The sequence below is a fragment of the Atractosteus spatula genome, chromosome 4, assembly GCF_055471065.1.
Source record: "Atractosteus spatula isolate fAtrSpa1 chromosome 4, fAtrSpa1.hap1, whole genome shotgun sequence".
NCBI lineage: Eukaryota > Metazoa > Chordata > Actinopteri > Semionotiformes > Lepisosteidae > Atractosteus > Atractosteus spatula.
This window is the reverse complement of record NC_142709.1, coordinates 51,125,274-51,145,114: the sequence shown is the minus strand read 5'-3', so window position 1 is coordinate 51,145,114 and position 19,841 is coordinate 51,125,274. Positions and strand designations below refer to the sequence as shown.

Genomic DNA, 19,841 nt, shown 5'->3' with positions numbered 1-19,841 from the left:
GAAGATTAAATAAAACCCCAACACCTAACAGTCACTTGCTCACTGGGGTACAGTATCAACACAGGTCCTTTCCTGAAATGAGTGCCCTTTGGTGTTGGTTTTGTATAATTTGCACTGGGTGTTAGGTAGACAATGTTAAATGCTGTAATTACTACAAAATAAAAAGGACACTTAAACAATACTGGTATCTGTTACTGGTCTGTGCATGCACAGGTGATTTCGGGAGATGAACAGAACCTGTGTCAAGGAAAGAGGGGTCCTAGCAATCTTTATAATTGCTAGGTGGCATAGTTGCCTGCAAAGTTAAGTAATTCCTGAATTTAGTGGTCCCTATCCATTACACAAGCACCACCCAAAAATACATTTTTATTTTGGATTTTATTGCCAGAAATTAATAAATGTTTTTAAAATATTGTTTATTAGTCTATTACACAATGTTTGGTAATGTTTTTTTTTCTTTTTCTTGATTTTAATACACAGAACCGAAATGTCTGTTATATCACATTGAGTGCTTTGTAGTTTCAGCAGTGCATATTTTGAGTGATTTGTAGGCTCCTTTCGGGTCTTTTTGCCATTGCTAGAGAAACCTTTTAACAAAGCAATTTGACCTTCTGGCACAAGTCATTCTTGTGTTTTAACATCAGCGATAAGCCTCGACTCAGAAAATGAGTGATTCATTTTCAGGTGATGGACGTTTGATGCTAAGAAGTGAAAAATGAGCCTTTGTGTTCAGTCTTACACATAAGGAAAACTTTTCAACAACTTTGTTTAAGGTCAGATTGAAGTTTGATGCATTTCATAATCAAATCAAAATCCCAGTGGTGTCCTATTTCTTTCTCTCAAAGAAATGTATTCCAATTTCATATTTGCCTGTAACGAAAATAATTTGCCATAGAATATTGACAGTAAATTCAATAAATAATTTTCTAGAAGCTGGCACAAAAGTATTGATTTGTGTAATTGATTCAGATTTATTTTATTTTTAAAATTACATACCAATGAGCAAAACTGGATTAGCAAGTAGGATGTCTTTGGACTCCAAATTAATTTAGCACTTCATTTTCAAAGTTGAAAGTTTCAGTTCAAAGTTTACTTCACTGCTACAGCTGCAAAGTATTAATGATTAATGAACGACTTCTAAACTCAGCATTCAATTTGACTGTGCTTTCCCCTAAAGACCATTTAAATACAGTATGTCTCAATATATACAGTATGCTGTAATAGTATGTTTTTCCTGTTTTTTCTTAATACAAAACAACAAAAACTATTGTATTATTATTATTAACTATTGTTTAGCAAATCCTGTACCTGGTAATCTCAACTCTAGCAGTGTTATTAAGAAGAAAATTACACTGGTATGCTTCCATGTAACTGGCTGTTTCCAAGCAAAGCAGAAATAATTTAAATATGTAGTTAGGAGATTAAAAGGGGCACCTCTACATAAAATTTGTATTTAAAAATGCTCCGATATAAAATGACAATAAAAGTAAATTGATACACTCGATAATGAGAAACTAACGTGCAAGTTCACAAAACGTATTTTGTGCACAGGACCTTTATTTCCAATTTTGCCATGTAAGACTGCTAAGGTGTGCATACATACAGTTTGAGCATTGACATCAGTTTCCAAAACACGTGACACATAAAAAACAAACACTTCCTGTCTCGTTTGCACAGCTAAGGATCTACAAAAAGTAAACTGCGTTAGAAGGTAATGTGAAAATGTCATATTTATCATCGACTGCTGAGAACTTCTGACATTAAGAAACGCTTTATGGTTTAAAGTGTTAAGATTTAACCAATATTTTTCCAAGTACAAATTATTTTACTGTAAAATTAAATGCTGTCGTATGGTTTGTATTATATTGCGGGATTAATCTGTTAAAAAAAACTTTAAAATGATCAACTCTGAGCAACAAGTTTATTCAAAAGCAAATACAATAATTCGCTAATCTACCTTAAAGACAGTCTCTCCGACTAGTAACTGACGAGGATCAATGAGTCTCAGTTCACCGAGGAAGAAAAACAGTACGTTTCCACGCGTGACAAGTATACACACCAAACACCTACTGTATAATGATATAGTGGCCCTTTACATTTTCTGCATATGTCCAGTTTTTCCGAACTTAAATTGGCACACCAGACGTCTTAAATCTCTACGTTTTGCAAGTGCACCAAAGAAAGTCAAACCAAACTACAGTATCATGCACACCCCTTAAAGAAACAGTGCACTGCTTTACAAGCTTTGCTTTAGTTTAATAATGAACAGTGTCGTAACCATAAAATGTACGTAGCGGTTGTATATTAAGCATTTAATCAATAACTCAGTCGTTGAAGAAACACTAAATAAATAAAGGATAAATAACTAAAGGGGAGAAAGTAATTATTCAATGAGTATTATTACTTAGCAAGTCTTTTTTTTTTCACCGTCTCTTTTTTATTTTGTAGGACTATGAGGACCGTGTTGCTTTTCTGCTTTTGCCAGATATTTGCAGGCTTTTTGTATGCAGGCAACAAAAAGCCCCCCAACTTTGTCCTGATGATGGTGGACGATCTAGGCATTGGTGATTTAGGGTGTTATGGAAATACTACTTTAAGGTTTGATTTTTATGTCTTTATTTAAGTTACTTCACGTTAATTTATATTATATTATATATATATATTATATTTTCTAAGTGTTGGCTAACCTCCCCAAGTATTTTGAATTTCGGTGACTTTAAATCATTTGATCATTTAATGCTGCTCCTCGTAGCAGTGTTTCATGTGCAAATACCTCTTTAGTTTCTATACTTTTTAAAACTACAGTAACAAACCACATGCGTCTGTCTTCTGTAGCATTAAACCACAGCAGCGCTTATCGCAATGAATTGTATCTGTTGTGCTGGTTTCCTTGTTGGTGATTGTTGAAGTCAAGCTCAAGCATTGCTCCAGTTTCTCTAAATTGTTATTATTATTTTGTTGTTGTTGTTGCTGCAGAACTCCTAACATTGACAGACTGGCCCAGGAGGGAGTGAAGCTGACGCAGCACATTGCTGCGGCTCCCCTGTGCACTCCCAGCAGAGCAGCCTTCCTGACAGGGAGATACCCAATTAGATCAGGTAGTGGCAGGGAAACTCGACCAGTTATTATAGTTGTTATACAGTACATATTGTACATGTAAGGGATGTGAACAACACAGCTTGTGTGTAGTGAAAATGTGAGAAACTCTTATTGTAAGATCGTCGTATTAAAGCTTATTAATTATCAATAAATCAATCATACTGATTTATGCTACCTGTTTATACCATCTAATGTATTACTATATAATTGTGTGATATTAATATTATAATTAATATTAATATTATAGTTACAATCGTTTTGAGTTATAAACCACATTTGATCTTTTGTTCTATCTGCAGTTTATCTTAATACTTATACCATAAGTAGGTACACTTATGATATTTGCGATCATTTATTTTTATTTTGTTGAGTAAGACTCATTTAAGTTAATTTATTATTTGCATAAAGTTGATTTATTTTAAATGTATGCTTGTTAAAGATCTTGGATGCAAGAAAAAATTAAAAACCATATGTAGTGGAGTTTTCTCAGTCACCGTTGAACATGATTTCCTTGTAGCTGTGTCAGGCTGTATTTGGTTTTGCGTTCTTCAACAAATGTTCCAACTCTTTCTCCAGGTATGGTGAGCTATGGCAAAGTAGGAGTGTACATAGTAGCTGCTGCTTCAGGAGGTCTTCCAACACAGGAGGTAACATTTGCTGAACTTGCCAAACAAAAAGGCTATTCCACAGCACTCATAGGTAAGTGTACTATACTGTGTATACAGGCAGATCAGTGATACAGAGAGATCAATGAAGGTATAGTAACATAAATGAAAATTTAGTTAAAGGACCAGAATAATGACTGTGACTCATATTCAGGCACAAATAATGTTGATATTGAAAATCGGTTTCCACATCAGAATGGTTGCAAATGAGAGGAGGGCATTTGGCCCATCTAGCCCACAGGTTCCCTTCTGTTGTCATTTAAGGGGTGGCAGTAATGTGCTGCTGTTTGTTCAGCTTCCTTCATGGCAGAACACCAAGCTCCTTTTTCATGGGCTGTATCTTCCCAGGCTATTAGAGAGCAGGGATGATAACCACGGCCTACTTAAGTGTTCTTCTTTAATTCAATCAGTGAAGCAGTTCCTCATTTCTCTTCCTGATGCCTTGTACACCATGGATGTTGTCTGTCACCCAGGTGGTGCTGCTGGTGCAGATTGGCTGCTGTCTGTCACACAGGTGACATTATCAAATAAACAGCAAAGTAAATAGGGCAAGCATGCAACTCTTGTTTAGCCCCAGATCACAGAGTGTCCAACAGTGCCGCAGGATGGAGTTTCAATGTGGAGAGGCATTTGACAGCTTTCTCCTGTGACTTGAAAGAGAACTGTGTTCTTTGTATACGCCAGATAGAAGATAAAAGGAATAATCAAATTGCATTTCGAAAGCAGAATGTATTTCTCCTCATGAAAATTAGGAGGATATTGTTGAGATTTTATGGTACTGTATGTATTTGGGTGTGGATTACTTGCCCAAAATTATGGACACCGATTTAGAAGGATATTGGTCAGAAATGTGTGCAAGTAGGAAAAAACCCACAACATGTGCCGCAGTGCAGCAAGTCAGAAGGGAGAGTGATGTAACTTAGGAAGTTTATTTCCCCAATGTGCTTCTCAGAAACAGGATATCTACAAATCCATGTGTGGCTGTAATAAGGTCAGTTCTAGTTATTGGCAGTCTGTCATTTTGTGCAAAATATGAAAAAAGATGTCTTCCTTTATTGAGGAAAGGATTATCCCATATGTCACATTGGCATATGAGATGTTTATTTTTTCAATGAAAATCGGGAGTCTGTCTTTCCTTTGAAGGGTCATTCTTCTAAAATGTCATATTTCCACATTTACCTTTCCTTGCTTAATTTCCTCACGTTCTTCATTTACATTCCTAAACAACAGTACTGAGATTATCAGACCATAATTTATATTCAAATAACTGTACATGTAGATGTGTTCTTCTTTAGCGATATCAGAATGAAGACTGTAGTCAAAAGATTTGTTTTGTTGACAGTGTTCTGTCTTTGTTCATTTAACTACAATTTCACAACACTAATGCCCAAATGGAAGTTTATAACTGAGATTCGAGAGGGGTGAGGACAAGACAGTCTCAATCATCGCAGCCTAATTTCTTAAACATTACATATCTATATTTGTAACATCTGCCTGTGCAGATCCCTCTTCTTTTGCATTTAATATGAGCATCCTTTCTCATCCCATGGCCTCTCCATCCACCTCTCCAGCTTTCCCTTGGTTCACTTCTCTCTCTGCGGGGGGACTCACAAATTCTAAAGTTGATGAGACTCATTCCTAATAAAAAGCTAATTGTTCTTTTATTGGGGACAGTATTAACAAGATTGTTTACCCTCCTTAAGGTACAGTACCTGGCACGTGATTCAGGATTTTTGACTTTTGGTCCTTTTATGTATTTGAAACAACGTTTCATGTCTGTGTCAGGCAAAATGTCAGTCAAATGGTTGGATTTTCCACTAAACCATACTTATTTAATACATGTGTGTTACTTTTTACAAGAGCTACTATGTTCACTTCTTCCTTTTCTTTCTTAACTGTAGGAAAGTGGCACTTGGGGTTGAACTGTGAAAAGAACAATGACTATTGCCACCATCCAAACAATCATGGCTTTGACTATTTTTATGGCATTACGATGACCAATCTGAGAGACTGCCAGCCCGGCCATGGCACTGTGTTCTCCAACCTGTTTGCCCACATACCCTTTAAAAGCATCGGAACGACTGTAATTACTGTGCTGGTGTTGCATGCTTTTGGGTGTCTCATCCTGTCCAGGAAGATAGTTTTGAGCTTTGCTGTCCTCGTTGCTCTAGTTCTGGTACTCTTTGCTATTTTCATTTTTACTTTTCCGTATTTCAACTGTTTCCTCATGAGGAATCATAAGATTGTTGAGCAGCCTTTTTCTTCTGTGGATCTAACACAGAGGATGACTTATGAAGCAGTACAGTTTATACAAAGGTACTGTAAACATTTTACATTTTTGTCAGGTGGGGTTTAGAGTAGAATTGCTAAGGCAGAATTCAAAGGATCCAACTTTGAAAGGCTAAATTGTAAGAGGACTTCTAAAACCACATTTCATTGCAAATCCACTTTCATTGTCTCTTGCTTAGATGCACATTGTTGAAGCTGAATATGAATAATAGTATTTAAACTTTAAAGATACAGAACATATTTTAGTCAGATTAATTCCTTCATAAATTCCCCTCTCAGTCTTTTGCCATTAGTGTGAAAATGTAGTAAATGTATGTGGTTTTCACAGGAAATGTTTTTAATGTTCCCTTTGTTTCATTTTCTTTGCTAAAAGTAGTTTAAAGGTAAGGTGAGACATAACCACACGCGTCCTTTTCTGACTGTTAGTTTTATCCATTCGGTTGCATTCAGTTACACAGACAAGAACAAACAATGCAATAAAGTATAAAATCAAATAATAAAGTGTTCTTACAATGTGATGGAAGATTAATTAATAGTTCAATTTACACATTTTTATACAAATTGCAATAACAGTGTGTTCTACATTTAGAAATGTAAATGAATTAATTTCTTGTTTCATTTAGTCACACCCTTTTAAGGTTTAGAATTGTCTTCTAAACATATTACTAAAACATTGTTTTAACTGCTTAATGTCTGTTTCCTTCCTAAATTATTGAAGAAACCTTAGAGCGAACAAATGCAGGTTTGGATAAGAAGGTAAATTTGCTTATTTAGGACAGTAGAAAATGTGGAATTTTTACAGTCAGTGATGCTAGATCTTTGCTATCTTCAGGAAAAAAGTTTATTTTTAATGTGAATGTGAATAAATGTAAAAAATAGTTTGACAGATTTCTTTTTCTCTGCAGGAACACAGAGCAGCCCTTCATACTTTTCTTTTCCTTTGTTCAAGTCCATACTGCACTCTTTGCATCTGAGAAGTTCAGGGGGTCAAGCCAGCATGGCATTTATGGAGATGCAGTGCAAGAGGTGGACTGGAGTGTAGGTATGTTGTGCTGCATCAGAGATAATCATGTTTAAGGAAGATGCAAACAGGCTAAACTCATTCTGTTTGATTTTAATCTACAGCATGCAGTGAGAGATAAGGTTTTTTTCTTTGTGGCCTTCACAGTGTACACAGTGGGTGAAATCTTACTGACTGAGCAGGCTGAACCTTCATCAGTAGACCATCTCCTATCCCCATACTGGTGTATTTTCTTAATGTTTTTGTGTTTTTTACTACAGTATATTTTTGTATTACTTTAACTCAGTTTCATAATTTATGACTGGTATTGGCACTCCCAGAACACTGAGGACTTACAATGATTATTATTGTGACCTCATAACACCCAATTAGATGCTACTCTTCCCTTGTTAACAAAGCACTGTAAAGGTTTTTACCCCTAACCACTAATGTCACATTTTGTAGAATTAAAAATAATGTATACAAATTTTATTCAAAATGTATATGATCAGAATGAACCCTGTTGTATATGAATGATATTGAATGTTAGCAAAAACTGCAAAGAAAGTATACAGTTTGAAATTTCCTAATTGAGTCAGCACTTTCTGGAAAGACAGCAATTACTGTGAAGTAGTTCAGGTTGGTAGCTGCGTCAGCACGCATAGGCTCCAAAGGAACAAGTCATAGATTTATTCCATGCTGAAAAGAAAGAAAACACGTTTCAGCTGTGGAGCCTTCTTCAGGTGTAAGAAAGATAGGGCAGTCAGCAAAGATAATATAGCATGGGAAAACAAAAGACAGGAGAGAGGAGGAGGAGGGAGCAGGGGAGAGGCAGAGTGGCCAATCAAGTGATGTGAGGTTGAGAGAGGTGAGGAGAGGTGTGAAACGAAACCTACAGGTGAATAGAGAGAGTTAGAAAAAAACAAGACTGTCGTTGAGAGAATGGGGAAGGTGTGAGCCAAGTTTCTGCAGCGATGACATCAATTTCTAGAACCCAGCACTCAAAATGCACTTTTTTTTCATCAACAGAGGATACCCCATATGTGTTATTGACAGGGCCCTCACCCGAGCCAGAAATGGCCCTCGAACCGTCAACTCGATCAGGAGCTCCCGGCCTAACAACCACATTCCTTTGGTGCTTCCCTATCACCCTAACACACTCTCTATCCCCAGGACCATTAATGACAACTTTCCTATCCTCCACAATGATCCCTCCATTGGGGCCCTTTTTTTCTGATCGCCCCATCATCTCTCATCGCCAACCACCTGCGTAGCCTTCTTGTTCACAGCTCTCTTGACCACCCTCAGCAATCATCCACACCAGCCACTTTCCCCTGCAACAGAGCTCGCTGTATCACCTGCAAGTACATATCTAATACCACACTCATTCAAGGCCCCTCAGGACAATTCCAGATCACTCAGATGACATCTTGTGCCCCCAGCAATCTTATTTACTGTATCTCTTACAGAAAATGCCCAGCTATCTACACTGGGGAAACAGGAAGGAGACTCATAGACCGCTTCAGAGAACATGTTAGGGCTGTGAAGATTAAAGATTTCTCCAAGCCCATAGTTTCTCGTTTCACCTCTGATGGCCACGATCACACTGATGTGTGATCTCTCCTATCTCTCTGTCTGCGTTCTCAAAGTAGGGTTTCTTAACTCCTATAGCAGAAAGACATCAGAAACTAAAATTATCCTGAGACTTGGTTCACACCTTCCCCCTTCTCTCAATGACAGACTTGTTTTCTTCTAATTCTCTCTATTCACCTGTAGGTTACGTTTCACACCTCTCCTCACCTCTCTCGACCTCACACCACTTGATTGGCCACTCTGCCTCTCACCTGCTCCCCCCTCCTCCTCTCTCCTGGCTTTTTTTCCCCATGCTTTAAAGATGGCACCGACAGGGAAGGCTGCCGTCCTGCGAGCTCCCATTCGTCCTTGTTTATTTCTTTATTTTTTTGTTGTTTTTCTAGTGCTAACTGCACATACTGTTTGTTTGGTGATTAGATGTGACCGACAAACACGTATGGACATAAGATCGAATATAGGCACAGTTAAATCTACACCAATAATTCTTGGCGACTATCTGGACTGTGGTGTCTCACCTGTACCTTGGAAGAAGACGGCATTGTAGGAAGAGGGGTACACGAGCGGGCGTTCTAGCTAGATTGAGGCAGCGCAGCAATAATCCCCCCGCTCCTGAGTATACTTCTTGCTAATGTTCAGTCACTGGACAATAAGCTGGATGAACTGAGAGCAAGGGACATCAAGAACTGCAATGTGCTGGCGTTTACCGAAACTTGGCTTAACCTCTGTTCCAGACTCTGCTGTCCCCCCAGGAGGATTTTCTATTCACCATCAGGACAGAACTATGGATTCAGGGAAGAGCAAAGGTGGCGGGAAATGCTTCATGGTAAACAATTCATGGTGCACAGACGTGGAGATTATTTCAACATCATGCTCTACACATCTTGCACAGCTGACAATAAAATGTCGCCCTTTCTATCTACCAAGGGAGTTCACATCGGTAGTTCTCACAGTGGTGTGGAAAATTTCACAAGGGCACTGGATGAATTACACGGTCACCTTAACAGACACGAGAATACATACCCTGAGAGGGCATTCATCATAGTGGGTGTTTTCAACAGTGCGAACTTGAAGAAAACAAGCCTTATCTACATCAACATATCAGCTGCCCGACACACAGAACAAACACGTTGGACAATGTTTGCTACCACTGACTGGCAGATCTTCTGCGAAGCTACCAGAAATAATATCAATGCTGACTATGTTACTGACTATATCAATAAATGCATTGAAGACTTGGTTCCCAGGATTACTGTTCACACATACCTAAATGGGGGAAATGGCGGTATAGGTCATCAGAGGATGCTATTGCCACTGCCCTTCATACTGTCCTCTCAGACCTGGATAAGAAAGGAACATATGTGAGAATGCTGTTTGTTGATTACAGCTCAGCATTCAATACCATAGTGCCCTCAAAGCTTGTCGTCAAACTCCAGGACCTGGGACTGAAAACCCCCCTCTGTAATTGGATCCTGGACTTCCTGATGGGATGTCCACAGGTGGTGAGGGTGGGCACCAACATATCCTCTACCCTGACTCTAAAAACTGGATTCCCCCAAGGCTGTGTGCTTAGCCCTCTCCTCTACTCCTTATTTACCCATAATTGTGTCGCCAGGCATAACTCAGACTCCATCGTTAAGTTTGTGGATGATACAACAGTCTTCGGCCTGATCACAGATGGTGAAGAGTCTGTGTACAGGGAGGAAGTTGAAACCCTGGCAGCATGAACAACCTCTCTGAACATTAGTAAGACTAAGGAGATGATCGTGGATTATAGGAAACACCAGGGAGGAGATTACATACCTATTTATATCAATGGGACTGCAGTGGAGAGGGTCAGCAGTTTTAAGTTCCTGGGAGTTAACATCACAGAGGACTTAACCTATACCCACCACACCAACATCGGGGTCAAAACAGCATTGCAGTGCCTATTCTTTCTCCACAGGCTAAAGAAGTTCGGCATGCCGTCACATATTCAGGCCAACTTCTACAGGTGCACTATTGAGAGTATCCTGACTGGTTGCATCACTGTCTGGTACAGGAACTGGTCCGCCCGGGATCGCAAAGTACTGCAGTGTCACGATTATAGTCCCTCCTCCTTAAGGGTGCTCCAGCCCTTTCACTTCAGACTTAATTCTTTGCACCTGACCCCTGTTCCCAGCCCACCTTAAAATCCAGGCGCTGACATTCATCCTGGCTCTGCATCTGGTTTCCGCACCGTGCGAGTCCGGGACCTGGAAGCGCCTGGTCCCGTTAAGGTTTTAACCTCTGTAACTTTTCCTTGTCTGCCGGTTCCAACCCGGTTCGTGTTTTTAATTCCTTGTTTGGATGGATCACCTGGTTATGGACTTTCTTGCGTTTTTGGATTCCCTCTATGGATTACTTTTGGATTGTTTGCCTCGGCCACACCTCCCCCGTGCACCAGCGCACCTTGAACACGCCCCCCCTGTTTTCATCCCCGTATTCCTGCATGGCGTTTCCCTAGTGTTTCCTCACTTCTTCGGATTGTGTCGTCCGCATAGGGTCCGGAAAGAACTGTTCGTTACATGCAGAGGTTGGTGAAGTCATCGCAGCTCATTACCTGCTGTGAGCTACCAAACATCCAGGATATCTACTCAGCTAGATGTTTTAGGAAGGCCTGGTCCATTCTGAAGGACCCCTGTCATCCCAGTCATAAAGTGTTTTCTCTCCTACCATCCGGTAAACGGTATCGAAGCATTCGGTCAAAGTCCAACAGATTATGGAACAGCTTCTACCTCCAGGCAATAAGACTGCTAAATAGCCAAGCTGTAGTTCCTTCAGCAAATCACTGTAATGGCAACATGGACATACAGTTTTCATTGTATTCGGCATACTGCAGTACTTGGACATAATGTATTGCATTCACCCTGGACACATAGCAGCTCTATTTATATTGAGTCTGAGTTTATCTTATTCAACTAGAAATTTTCCATTGGATTGAAGTCAAGACTTTGACTTGGCCATTCAAGGACTTTCCATCTCTCCTTGTCAGACAACACCAGTGTGGCTTTGGCCTTGTGTCAGGTCATCATCGTGCTGAAATGTGAGTTGTGACACAGTTTTAGAATCTTGGGTGGCGAAAGTAGGTTTTCAACTACTCATCTAATCACCTTATGTAACACTGTGCATTCAGGCCAAAGTGTTCTATTTTTCTTTTATCTGACCACAAAACCTTCTGCCACAAGCCTTCAGTTACTGTAGGTTTACATGCGTCTTTGCAAATTTCTTTTCAGTAATGATTTCTATTCTTGCCACTTACCATTACCTGCCAGCTTTATGCAGTGATAACGATTTGATATACTTGTATGACCCCTGACACTCATCTTGTTCAAACACAGTTGCAGATCTTTCAGAGACTCTGCTGGATTGGTAGTGATGTGTCTTTAACCAGTTTCTTTCTCACCTGCATGCTCAGCTTGGAAGGGCAGTCTAATCTGGGTAGTGTTGGGTGGTATTGTACACATTCCAATACTTGATGGTCAGTGATCATTTATTCTGAATTGAAGGTAAACCACTACACTAATTCTGTGACCTTTCAAACTAATCTTTTATACCTAAGTGAGTTAAACTTGCTGAAACAGAGGGATTGGATACTTACACTTTTGAGAATCTTTGTCTCTGAAAATCTAGTTTATTTACATAAAATGTATTAATTTAGCATGGATTGTGTAGTTTCTGAAACTGAGGCCCTTTTTGAAAGTGTCATGACTGAATGCTGAGATCACAAGAAAATTTTGAAACTTTGCAGGAGGCAACTGTGCAAGGCACAGTATCATAAAATAAACTAGGACTGAAAGTTTGCCTTTTGTGTATCCACATAGGTGGTTGAAGGTGGTTGAAATGAGTTTTATTTGGTTGCTAAGAAACCAAATGCTTCTGGTCTAGATTATGCTCTATTGGATAATCATATACTGTATGCACTATTATGCAAGGAAACCTTTTCTTTTTAAAAGTGGAATTTTAAGGATGTTACTTCTCAGTGTTTTTTGCTAGTTGGTAAATACATTTATACAGTAACTCCTGGATTATCCTATAATTTATGGTGTATACAGTATGTTCTTTTCCTTTGCCTCTTTTAATTATTCTTTTTAGAAAAACACACATTTCTTTATCAAGAATTCCACAGATCCTTACAGTTTATACAGCTTTCCTGTTGAACTGCCATCAGATTTAGAAAACATCTTCATCTGTGTCTGCAGTATGTCATAAAAGAGGAGACAGATATCCGTGTTGGGATACATAAATATTAGCGAATGCATTGACTGATTAGAGTAGAGTGAAGGAGACTAAACACTGCTTTCTCTCCTTGTCTTTCTGCACAAGGTAGTTCTAAACGTTTGAACAGTAGCGTGAATTTCTTAAAAGTGTTCCCTCTTGGATAGACACTAAACAAATTGGTTCCTCACAGTGATGTTTTCAGTGCCACTTCTGCTTTATTACTACGGGCATTTACTTGGTTATGTCTTAAAAGGTGGAGTGTGAAGCTCTCCAGCCCAAATCAGCCTGAGGTGCTACTTTGGCTGTTGTTCTTATCAATATCAGCAAGATGCACAAAGAACCTAATTGTGGATCAGGGTGTTTATGGATGACAGATGCACAGTAGGGACTTCATGTGCACAGCAGCATTAGCAGACATGTAGCAAGTAATCTATTACAGTGTGATTTAAAGACGGCTGAACAGTGGGATGAGTAATTGATGGCGGTTTGTGAAGCACTTTGGAAACCTGCAGTCCTTGAAAAACATGTTACTTACAAGTGTTTGCTTCATACTGCTGCCTTAGGGGGGAACGTGGTGGCTGCCTTCTTATTTAGGCAAATTTCTACTCACAGTGTCAAAATTGACCTTTTTTATATTGTATATTTATATATGTTATTTATTATACGCTAGCTTTATGTTTTCGGAACTAGATGTTTTTTTTTTCCTTTTGTTGTGTCAATGCACACTTGCTTCTTTAGATATTTGGTCAACATTTGGTCAAACACTTCTTTTGACACTGAAGTGTTTTAATCATCTTATGTCTGGTTTTATGCAGCATAAAGAGGCTACAAACTGATCATTTTGGAAGAAGAGATCTAATATTCCAAATCTCTGTGCTTCTTCCATATCATACAGTAGATGAGCACCTTGACATTTGCTTAGAGTTCACTGCTCTTGACCTAAGCTAAATATCACAAGCTGACAAGATGTTATTGTGATATGAATATTTTAACACAAGGATATCATTTCCCTGACCTGGTTTAATTAAAAATAACAGATGGATGTATCCTGATGATGGAAATAATGTAATGTTGTGTAAATTGGTATATTTTACAATTAAGCAATATTAATGTGCAAGCTCAGAATTTCTGTACCTTCATTTATGGACAGGAGATAAAAAATGAATTCATAATCACTGACTATTTATCTTATGCTATTTCCTCCATGGGTGTCTTCCCAGGTCATATAATGAACATTTTGGACAGGCTTAATATGAGCCAGAATACACTTGTGTACCTCACTTCGGACCAGGGTGCCCATCTAGAAGAAATATCAATCAGAGGTGAGGTACATAGAGGATGGAATGGCATATACAAAGGTAAATAATATCTGAACGAATAAATGCATGGAGTTAGAAAAATGCACTCTCTCTCCTTATTAAACATTCTGGCAGCATAACAGCTTTATCTGTGCCTAGAATTAAATCAGATCTTTCATCAATTCACCAGTCGCAAATTATAAACGCAGTAATTGATGCTGACATGTTTGTCAGAGTCTTTTTCCTTCAGCTTGGTGAAAACCCAAAATCAGATACTGAGCTTGTGATTTGCAGTTAGTGGTTTGGACGATGTAATCTGGGTTTTATGTCTAAAACAGAAGGACTGGGATTACTTTGAGCTAACTTCACAATGTCACTGTTCTGACACAATTAGGCCTTTTTTCAACTCAGTGATTTTGTCAGGACAGCTTAATATTTTTCAGACACAACAAAATCCTTATAACAAAACAACTGAGAACATTTATATACAGTACTTTATTTTGTTTTACATAATAGGAGGATTCTTTTAAAATACCCTAAAAATGTACCAACTAGAAAAATTTTTTTTTAAGAAAAGCATTATGTTTTGATAAAGGCAGACAGTGGATTTATAAGTGGCACCAAATTCTTTCACTTGTGCTCCTTATTAGGACAGTTGTCTAAAGAATAATTTAATGGCAGAATCCCATAGTCATATACTGTATGCAGAATAATGTTTTGTAATCTCATCTTCGTGCATCACCATTGTAGTGTTAATTATGCTCCACAAAAAAAGGAGGAATTGTTTTTTTTTGCACTCTGCAATTCACTGTTACAGTCCATTGTGATAAACTCTTGTGTCCTTGAGTTTAGTGTGCTATACTTTCTTTTCCTATGCTATGCTTTTTGTAGTCATGTAGGGCATTTGATTGGATTGCTAGAAAATGGTTGTTGGAAAAACAAATGTCTAGGGATCATTTCTAATTCCCAGCCCACAGACCAGGTTCTGAATTTGATCTTGTTATTGATATATTACGCGGATATCTTCAAAGTTCAGTCTGGTTGTACTGAAGGGGGGAGGGGATGGCATCAGAGGAGATGTTTGTGTGTGGGAAATGTTTGTGTTTTATTTTTTGGTTTGTTATGTTCCAAAGCATTTCAAATAATTGAGGCGTGTAAGGCAGGTACTGTACCTTGAACCTGTTGGGATGTTCCTACAGTACATTATGGTACATTTAGGTGTGACTTCTTTCTAGATGACATGCTGGTAATTACTTGGAAATAACAGATGTTATTTCACATTCCTTTTTTAAAAAGCTGGAAAATCAACTAACTGGGAAGGAGGTATCCGTGTCCCTGGGATTATTAAGTGGAGTGGAGTACTGCCTGCGGGAACACAAATTGATGAACCCACAAGCAACATGGATATTTTCCCTACCATTGTCACTCTTGCAAAGTTAAAAATGCCAGATGACAGGTACTGTAATACTGTAAGGCTCTTATCACAGTGCATCATAAAGGATGAGTCCTTTGAAATCTCAAAATTTGATGAAATGACAGTTTACTGATTTAAAGGTTCCCTTCAGTAAACCTGGGTTCTGAATGCTGCTGCACAGGCTCAGACTCTGACCTGACCTGCAGCTGACTGCCTGCTAGTGATTTGGGGTATTTCACCCCAGAATAATATAAAACACCTGCAGAATTAAATCATTCCTATAATGCATGTGGGTGGAAATATAATACAACTACTGCACACGTTTTAATGTGCAATACAAGCATTACTATTTTTATGGAGAAAATATTTTATAACTTGCTTATGAAAACTTTATTTGTTCATCCTCCTTGCTTTGCAATTTTTAACCATAAAGCTCATATTCAACGTTCAATAGCTTAATTGTCATTACTTAGAATTGATTGTAAGTGAAAAGCTACCAGGCAAAGCCACATCATTTCAGTTAACTTAAATTTAAGGAAATGTGTCTCCTAACCCATTAAAAGTGTTTAATTGTGCAAACAGATTTTACACAACAACAAATTGATGTATTTAAAGCACTGTCCATCTTCTAAATTCTTTATAATTCATTGCTTCATTCTTAAATGTTTCATAAATGGCTTTTTACAATAGCTAAATTACCGTTTTAAAGGCTTACCTAACTAAGTGTAGTTAACACAGCTAATCTGTTCTTTTTGGATAAACTCTTTGTTTCTGTAGTTACAGAAAATTTCAAGCTGAGTGGTTAACATTGCTGCCTCGCAGTGCTGTGGCCCTGGTTCAGTTACAGACCCAAGGTGCTATCTGCGTGGAATTTGTATGTTCAACCTATGTTTGCATGGGTTTCTTCCGGTTACTCCGGTTTCCTCCCACAGTCCAAAGACATTTTGGTAGGTTAATTGGCTTCTGAGAAAATGGGCCCTAGTGTGAGAGTGTGCATATTTGTGTCTGTGTGGGACAGACCAGTGTCTTGTCCTTGTGCCCTTTGCTTGCTGGGATAGGCTCTGGCTCCCCTGCAACACTGAATTCAACGAAGCGGTTAGAAAATGGATAAATGGAATAATGTTACAGTCATGCAATGTATTCATTTATTTTTTGACTGACGTTGTCTCTCATCCTAGAGTAATAGACGGACATGACCTGATGCCTCTGCTGCAAGGTCAGGTTCAGCAGTCTGACCACGAATTTCTCTTCCATTACTGCAATGCATATTTAAGTGCAGCGCGGTGGCACCCTAGAAACAGTAAGCCTTAAATTAAATAATTTTCACAATCTTCTGTGGTCCTTTTTCAGAGAAATGTGGGTCTCAAAAGAGCAAATTTCCTCCCTGAGGAAGAATGTACAGATTTCTAATTAAAATAAACCTTGAGGTAAAATGTGACTGCTACACCAGGCAAGAATTGAAAATACATTCTTCCATAATATGAGTGAGAGTTATGTAATTCTGTATTTTGTACTACTGCTATACAACCTACAACATATTTAAACAGCTCTAAGTTCTTAATACAAAATAATTGAAAATGGGATTATGATGGATCCTATTTCACCTAAAAAATACTGTACTGTAATTTGTCTTTGTTATAACTCATGAAGACTTGACAGTTAAATATGAGAAAAAAATCAACACACAGTTTCATGGCCTAATTCCACCATTGTTGATCTTTATGATTTTTTTTTTAGGCAGTGCTATCTGGAAAGCCTTTTTCTTCACTCCGGATTTCTATCCGGAAAATTCAACCGGTTGTTTCCATACACATGCGTGCTTTTGCACTGAGGCTTACGTGACGTATCACGATCCCCCACTGCTTTTTGAGCTTTCCCAAGACCCATCCGAGCGTCAGCCTCTGACGCCGGAAACGGAGCCCAGTTTCCACGCAGTGCTGGGTGTCGTGCGGGACGCCGTGGCTCGGCACACCAGTTCGCTGGAGCACGCCCCAAGCCAGCTGTCGCCCAGCCACGCTGTGTGGAAGCCCTGGCTGCAGCCGTGCTGCTCGTCGCTGCTTGAGCTGTGCGCGTGCGAGGAGGACCGCGTGCTGCCGGAGGGCAGAGTGTGAACGTCGAGGGCGACTCCCTGGGCGAATCCAAGGGGTGGGCCACATCTACGTCACCAAACACTGAGTCATCTCCATGTTGTTCAAAATGCAACTGCAGTGTTCACAAACCAGTTCTCAGGGATTTCTTAAACTGTGTGTACAGTATTTAACAATAAAGAGCATTTCTTGTGGCGGCACGAGGATATAGTTAGCCTCACAGTTCCCCAATCTCACGGTTCTTGGTTCCTAGGTTCAGTTTTGGATGAAGATGCTTTTCTTCATGGACTTTTCTTCTTTCCTTCATGTGTATGTGGATTTTCTGTAGATGTCTTTGTGTGCCTTGTGCGAGACTGGCATTTCATGTAGGATGTAACCCGCCTTGGTGCCTTAGTTTCTGGGATTGGCTCTGAATTGCTGTAACTCTTCCAAGCTGGATAAGTGGATGAATTTGAATGGATATATTGCAGTTACTGGTATATTAGCAATGTGTTGTACTGTGTATAGCGACAGTACTAATTATAATCATAAAGTGTCCTAGAATTAAATTGATTTTCAATTAAAATATTAGTTTCCTTCTTAATATTGAGAAATTCAATTATCAGTCTGCAGATTAAACTATGTAGTATAACTGATACATAGTTGTATTTTCTCATTGAGTAAAGACTAGTAATATGGATTGCAAACAATAGTTTAACCATAGTAACCTGGAACTTAAACTTGGGGTGACTTGAGGATGGCCATGATGACATTTTAACCGTTTTTTCTGCATTGCAATTGTTGTTTTTCTCCTTCAATGTCACACTTCTAAAATAAAATCAGCAAAATGCTGTGAAAAAATAACAAGCAGCCTCAACAGTTGTTAACTACTGCTGCAACCGACTTTACGAGGACAGCCCATATCTTAATAATGGCCTAAAGCACAGAAAACCTTATTACCATATTAATTGTGTCCACGATTGCCATCCCAGTTCAATGCAGTAAAAGAATTGATATATACTCTAACGAGCTGGGTGAAATTCAAAGTGTAAATTAGTTTTACGGCAAAAAAGATGCCAATATCTTGATAAGACCACCTCAGTGTGTCTTAAAGCTGGCCACTTTTCTTATTTTTTAAAACACCAGCAACATTAGAAGAGTTATTTAATTACCAAGGAGCCCATCTCTATCCAACTTTTTGCCAGCCATACAAAATCAGTTATTAACAAGTTGGCAGTATCCAATTCTGTTAATCAAAAAAATACATTTGATTGTTTTAGAGATAACCACACTATACACATATACAGTATATACACAGTATGTGTGCGCATGCATGTATACAGTATATGGATTTACAGTATAGATTAGATACCACAGAGGGAGGTGTTTATGTAGAGCAGTTTAGGAGTATTTAGAGAACTGGTTGTAGGGAGCAGCTGTTATTGCGAAAGCCTAGAGTAACACTAAGGAAATAAGTCCTGTTCCGCAGTGCTTATATGTCAGGGTTAGGGGTAAAAATGAGCTGTATGAACTGAAAGCGAGAAACAGAGGTCCCTACATCAACAATTAACCATGACATTATCAGAATAAGTGTAGCATGGCTGGTGGAAGGAGATGAGGATGAATGCATATTGTAAATGAATAGAATACTTTTTTTTTCAGAAAGAAAGGTAATGACAGAAGGAATGATGCAATGGGACTGCATCTCAAAAGTAACCTGCAAGTTAAGAGGAATGAGGCAAGAGGGTACAGAGAGTTTCGGATCCATAAACTAAAATTAACAGCAGGTGTATGCTATTGACAAAGTAATGCAGACATGGACACAAGGAGCTCACTGTATATTAGACCAGAAAGGACATTATATTACTGGGAGATTTCAGTTTTCTACACATTAATTGGGTTACTATGATGGGGATTACAGAAGATAAAACTGACATAGCTGATGCAATAAACCCAGTGGGCAGTGTAATGGTTAGCATTGCTGCCTCACAGCACTGGGGCCCAGGGCTCAGTTCTGGAGCTGGGCTGGTATCTGCTACAGTATCTGAGTTTGTATGTTCATGTGGGTTTCCTCCACAGTCTTAAAACATACTGGTAGGTTAATTGGCATCTGGGAAAATTGGCCCTGGTGTGAGCGTTTGTGTGTCTGTGTTTGTTTGTGCCCCATGATGGACTGGTATC

At 38.8% G+C, this 19,841-nt stretch overlaps 1 protein-coding gene across 1 annotated transcript; it reads left to right on the top strand.

The window, feature by feature from the left end:
- The first annotated feature begins 1,658 nt into the window (after positions 1-1,658).
- Positions 1,659-18,524, top strand: sts (steroid sulfatase (microsomal), isozyme S). Its single transcript, XM_088914825.1, has 10 exons — positions 1,659-1,711; positions 2,449-2,598; positions 2,977-3,098; positions 3,676-3,798; positions 5,666-6,080; positions 6,959-7,095; positions 14,103-14,240; positions 15,477-15,636; positions 16,773-16,894; positions 17,332-18,524. Exons 2-10 carry the CDS (start codon positions 2,453-2,455, stop codon positions 17,703-17,705), a joined length of 1,737 nt encoding a protein of 578 aa, XP_088770951.1. The 5' UTR covers positions 1,659-1,711; positions 2,449-2,452; the 3' UTR covers positions 17,706-18,524.
- Positions 18,525-19,841: the final 1,317 nt, after the last annotated feature.